The sequence below is a fragment of the Triturus cristatus genome, chromosome 8 (genome assembly GCF_964204655.1).
Source record: "Triturus cristatus chromosome 8, aTriCri1.1, whole genome shotgun sequence".
In the NCBI taxonomy this organism is placed as follows: domain Eukaryota; kingdom Metazoa; phylum Chordata; class Amphibia; order Caudata; family Salamandridae; genus Triturus; species Triturus cristatus.
In genome coordinates, this window is record NC_140591.1 from 189,398,475 (window position 1) to 189,404,440 (window position 5,966).

The 5,966-nt window shown below is 44.5% G+C and overlaps 1 protein-coding gene across 1 annotated transcript; it reads left to right on the forward strand.

Moving 5' to 3' along the window:
• The first annotated feature begins 4,026 nt into the window (after positions 1–4,026).
• Positions 4,027–5,178, forward strand: LOC146801804 (protein FAM200C-like). Its single transcript, XM_085623716.1, has one exon. The coding sequence runs from the start codon at positions 4,027–4,029 to the stop codon at positions 5,176–5,178; it is 1,152 nt and encodes a 383-aa protein (XP_085479842.1).
• Positions 5,179–5,966: the final 788 nt, after the last annotated feature.

Here is a 5,966-nt window from a genome sequence, read left to right on the forward strand (position 1 = left end):
CTCTAGAAGGTACCCCTTTTATCTATGATTCTGGCTCGTTCGGAGAGGAATAGGGTAGGGAGGGTGGGGGTTTGTCTTCCCTTTTGTTTTGTTGGGTTCTTGGGTTTTTGTTGTTGTTCTCCAGTTTGGAAATGGCAGGTCTGTCGTCTTAGCAACTGCCCCTTCTCCATCTTGAAGAATGGATTGTGAGGATGTTATGCACTGTAGAATGACTTTTTATTTTATTGCATGAAGAGGGGAGGGGGGCCCCCCTCCCCCCCAGTTCCTCTATTGACGCGTCCGGCCCATGTCGGGCTGTAGGCGGCTTGCTGTGTATCCTTTATTCTGCGTAAGTGTTTACAGTGGTTATTTTCTTCCTCCTTGTTGGTAACCCTGATTACAGCCGGCCCTATGGGGTTGTAGGCAGTATGTTGTGTATTGTTCTTATTACGCACTCTGCTAATAACGGATTTAATTCTTAAAACACAATGACAATATATTCAAACGTATAAAGGACCTTTTATGAACGCTTTTTTAGGGAAGAATGCTTTTATGATAGACATTGCTTTTTATTGACAATTATTAAGCCTTTTTAAGTGCTTTTAGTACGCTTTAATATATATGATTTTTATGCCTTTTTTAGCACTATCTATCATTACCTAGCTGACCTTGTTGACCTTTTGATGAGGAGTGGGTGTCATGTCCTTTAGGATTGTCCTATCATGTACATACTGATTACATACATTTTGTCCCACCCACACGACACAACAGTCCTACAAAGGTGACCTTTTACCTAGTAGCTAACTTCAGTCTCTTTGACGGAAGGCTCTTGGTACCCTATCTTAATCCCAGGCACGGCACATATATTCTGTATAAGGGTCACCACTTTTTTCATCCATGGCCAACAGCCAGCTATGCATGATCATGTTTGTTTAGAAAAGGATTAGCAAGGGATTATTAAATGCTTTCAAAACATATTGATTCTAGAAGAAACCCGGGAGTGAACACTTTAGTATAAAAGACCCTCACTCCCCCTTACAGACAGAGAGGTGAATTCCATTCAGGCTGGACCGAGACTCTGCAGGCTGATCCTTCGACAGGCAGAGATCTGACATCCCTTGCGGGGTGTAATCCTCGATGCAGAGACGGGGTCTTTCATTCAGAACCATCAGGTGAGGGGTTAGCACTTCCCCGGGGGATTCTTGGCTCCATTAGGATATATCCTAGCACTTACATACACATGCTTCACCTACATATCTATATAATCTTATTAGCACTATGGTAGAAATGTATCTACTTGTTATGATATTGGTGCTAGCGATCACATTTGGGTCTGCTCCTGCTTTTTGATTGTCGCAGCTAATATGTTTCACACTAGACTGACGCTTGACCAATAAATAATTATTGAAACCGTTCCAATCATCATTCTATGTATTCTGAGAAAAGCAAGCATGAGTGACTGAGCGAAAGATACTGTACAGTTTTCCAAGATAACCGAGGAATCAGGGTTGTCATGTTCAGTGGTTGCCAGAAACTACCTATACCGCTGCGGAATACAGGAGGGTGGTAGTGCCACCATAGAGCTAGCTGGTCTAATGGCTGACTCATCTTGTGGGGGTGTCCAGAGTCTGTCTGCACACCAAGCCTTCAATTTAGGTCAGGGTTCCTCCTAGTACGGCCCGCGGGCCGCTGGCGGCCCGCCCGGCCTTCATTAGCGGCCCGCAGACCTTGATGGAGTACAGTACACTTCTCTGGAGTAAGCAGGGAAGATGGCCGCAGGAGCAAACGTTGTGAATACGCGTTTAATACGTAATCACAACGTTTCCTCCTGCGGCCATCGTCTCTGCTTCCTGCTTTCCTCCGATTGGCCTGCCTACCTCTGACGTCACGCGAAGCTCAGGTCCTTTAAAAGTCAGCTGTAACTAGCGCTAGTTATAGCTGACTTTTAAAGGACCTTTTGGTGAGCTTCCTGCGCCCCTGGTTTCACGACGTCCTTCCAGCCCCGGAGAACCTTTGCAGCAGCGCCTGCACAGGTATGTTTTTTTAATCGTTATTCCAACAGCGGTGAGAGGCCTGGAGCTGCCGAGGCCGCCCCTGCCTCCAGAGAAGGTCCCTTCGTACCTGGGCTACTCCGTAGTGACCATGGTTTTCTGTTGCCTACCTCTGGTGATAGCCGCACTCATCTTCTCTCTCATCTTCGCACAGCTATGTACATTTGTTCCATATGGCTCCTGCGTGCAGCCTCCCCAAGCCCCTATAAATTAAACTGTGAGCGCATGCCCCGGTGACGGCCTCTAAGCCTCCGAGTCTTCCCTCTCTTTCGGTCTCGCTCCTCAGTGAAACCCAAGACTTCAGGAAACGGGTTTTACCTTCTCTTTCCTCCTTTCCGTATTTGCTGCCCTGTGAAATGGATCCAAAAAAGAAAACATTTTTGCTCGGAACGTCTTTTTCTGACACCAGTGCAGCCTCGGGGGTGGAGAGGAATAAAACATCCCAAATGTAAAAAATAACTAATTAAAGCAAGACCGAGTGGTTGCAAGGTGGCCAGATTGATTTATTTACACCCAAACACATTAGCGCCACTTTACAGTGTTTGCCAGTGAAGTGATACTTTTGTTTTCTCCCCTCTTTTGTTCCCTGTGTGGGAAAGTGCACCTTGCCTGGAGGTACTGAAATACCTGCTTGATGGGTGAATTGGAAAACAAAATGTATACAGCGTCTGTGTGTTTACGAATGTGGTCTTTTTAAGCCATACCGCCTAGGTTTTGAAAGGGTATAATTATAAGCAATGGGCACTGAAACGGGTCCTTTCCGGGCCCTGTATTCATGACCTTACCTTTTCATGCGAAAGCACTCGCTGCTTACATTTCACATGCTTTACTTAATCTTGCATTCCCTATGAGTGTTTGCTTTTTCTAGGATGTTAATTTTTTGTAGGCAGCATATTGTTCTTGTCAAGTGCGTAATTAGAATTGAGTCACATCCAGGTGTTTATAGCGGGTCAGTGCACTGCAAGTTTCTCTAAGTGGGGCAATAATAAATAAATCAGTGGGGGGAGGATGTGGTGCTATGTGGTGCTATGGGCAGAGCTGCTGAAGTGTTTGTATGTATAATATGGTTTTAAAAGCATTTGCTGCCTCCTTCCTGGTCTCCAACATTTTTGGGCAACAATAAAAATGTCTTGCTAATTCCAGTGATTACTGTTCTTAGTAGAGAGAGATGGTGTTTTGTCTAGTGCAGGGTTACTCATAGTACTTGCAAACTAGGATATTTTCTCATGCATGTTTAAACTGCTCTTGTGGGGAAAGGGGTGAGAAGTACTGATGACAGAAACTGCATACCATACGAATACCCACCTGAAACCAGGGCCCTCCCCTTGTCCACTGCAGGGGCCTGCGTTCTACCTCATGGTCACAGGTTCAAATCCCGGCGGGTCCTGCCCTTCATCCATCTGAGGTCGATAAAATGAGTTGGGTAACAACAAACATCTGTTATTTAGCGCCAAGATACCTGCGCGTGAACGTCGGTTTTAGATACGTGTGCATGCCATTTATTTCAAAACCCTATTGAGTTCCATGTGCAGGTTTACCCATTATGTTGTATGTTTAAACAAAACATTACTTTGATGTTGCTCACAGATCTGTTGCGAGAAGTGGTGTTGGTCCATCGGTCGTGACGCAGTATCGGTCGTGGAGTGTGTCGGTTTATCAGTCGTAGGGTGCTGTCGGGCGGAAAATCCGATTCCTCCGCAATGGCCTACAGTCCAGTTTCCAAGCCTTGCAAACGACCCAGATCGATCCAGAGAACACAGGACCTTCCAGGAAGCATGGGAAGAAGAGTACTTGATTGTGGAATGCCCAAAAGAAAACGCCACTTGTTTGCTTTGCAAAGAGAAAGTAAATGTGCTAAAGAGGTATAATCTGGAACGGCAAAACGCGGCACTCTGGATACACTGCAAACTTTCCACTGAACTCCAAACTGCGTTCTGTGAAGGTGGCATCACTAAAGGAAGCCCTTCTTTCCCAACAAAAGCTCTTTCTGTGCCAGATGAAAGAATCCGAGGCAGTAACCGAGGCATCCTTCCAAATTTGTTACTTACTTGCCAAACATAAAAAGCCATTTGCAGAAGCAGAGCTGGTTAAGAAGTATTTTCTCTCGGCAGCAGACATTTTATTTGCCAACTACCCTAATAAATCAAACATTATGAAGGAAATCGGTGCATTGCAACTGTCAGATTCCACATGCACACGTCGAATCGAGTCAATGGGTGACAATGTTCTAGCACAGGTCATCAATGCAGTCAAGCTGTCCCCTTTCTTTAACATTGCTGTGGATGAGTCAACAGATGTAGGTGATGTAGCACAGTTAATGATTTGGGTGAGGTATTTGGAACAAGGAATCATTCCAAAGGAAGAGCTTCTCTGCCTTTTGCCATTGCATGGTCACACAAGAGGAGAGGATGTTTTGGCCAGCATGTGTCATTTCTTTGAATCGCATCACCTGCCATTGAACAATCTTGTAAGTGTCACTACAGATGGGGCACTCTCCATGATTGGACATGAGAAGGGCTTTGTATCTCTGTTAAGAAAAAAACTTCAAACATCCACTTTAATTGATTATCATTGTATAATCCATCAGGAAGCATTATGCGCGAAAATAAAACAAGGTCAACTAAATGATGTTATGAAGCAAGTCGTTAAAATTGTTAATTATATTCGAGCAAAAGCACTCAACCACAGACTTTTTAAATTATTACTGAGGGATGCGGAAAGTGAATATGCAGATCTGTTGTTGCATACTGAGGTTAGGTGGTTGAGCAAAGGTAGAGTGCTAGAAAGATTTATTAGTTTGCTTCCAGAAATTGAACAATTTGTAATCAGCCGAGGGCAGTCCTTCCCAGAATTATATGACTTGCAATGGCTCACCATGCTCCATTTTCTGTGTGACATCTTCTCACATCTCAACACACTCAATCTGGCACTTCAAGGCAGACAGAAACTTGTGTCCTCAATGATGAGTGCCATATACTCCTTCGAAAGTAAACTCGAGCTGTTCCGAGAGCAGATGAACGATGGTGATCTCACACACTTTCCTAAGTTGCAGGCTTTAACACAGAGGGTTGAAAAAGCTCAGGAAATGTTGTTCAGTCTCAATCTGTGTGCGTATCTGGAGGAAATGTCTGGGGACATTAAGAGGTGATTTTCTCAGTTCAGAGTTCTCACCCCACTTTTCAGGCTTGTAGAAAATCCATGGATTGTCAGTGCAAGGAATCTTGAAGCTGTTGAACTTCTTGGTTTGAAAAGGGCACAAGCTGAGATGGAACTAATTGACATGCAATTCAGCTCTGTGCTTGAGTCCTCTTTCTTGGGGAAGGAACCAGAAGATTTCTGGCAAAGTGTGCCACCTGAAAAAATCCCTCTTCTTTTTACCTTGGCACAGAGAATACTTTGCATGTTTGGCTCCACATTTGTATGCGAGTATTCCTTTTCTACAATGGGTGCTATAAAAAATAAACTAAGAAACAAACTGACTGATGCACATCTGGATCATCTCATGAGACTTGCACTCTCTGAAAAGGTTCCAGAATACAAGAAGTTAATTGCAGACATGAAATGTAAAATTAGTGGATAAACTCTGTGCCTTGGGAAATACTTTCCCCCCATTATGTTTGCCTTTGTACTTGCTGTTCTACTTTCACTAAATGCCTTCAAATAAAAATGTATTATCAAAATGTGCTCTTTGTAGTTGCATCTGATTGTGAAATACAGCATTGTCTAATGTTTTGAAAGTTTTTTTTTTACTCTAGCTCCGCCCCCACTGATCCCGCCCCCACTGACTCCACCCCTACCAGTGCGGCCCTCGGCCACTAACCACACTGTAATTTTGGCCCCCGACAGAAAGTTTGTGAGTACCCCTGGTTTAGGTCATCCAAAACGCGCAGGTCCTGGGTAGGTCCTGGGGGGGGTCCTAGGAACTGCACCACCCTG

What these genes read in the sequence shown, in the direction of transcription:
- LOC146801804 (XM_085623716.1), top strand. Translation starts at nt 4,027, where the DNA reads ATGAAAGAATCCGAGGCAGTAACCGAGGCATCCTTCCAAATTTGTTAC.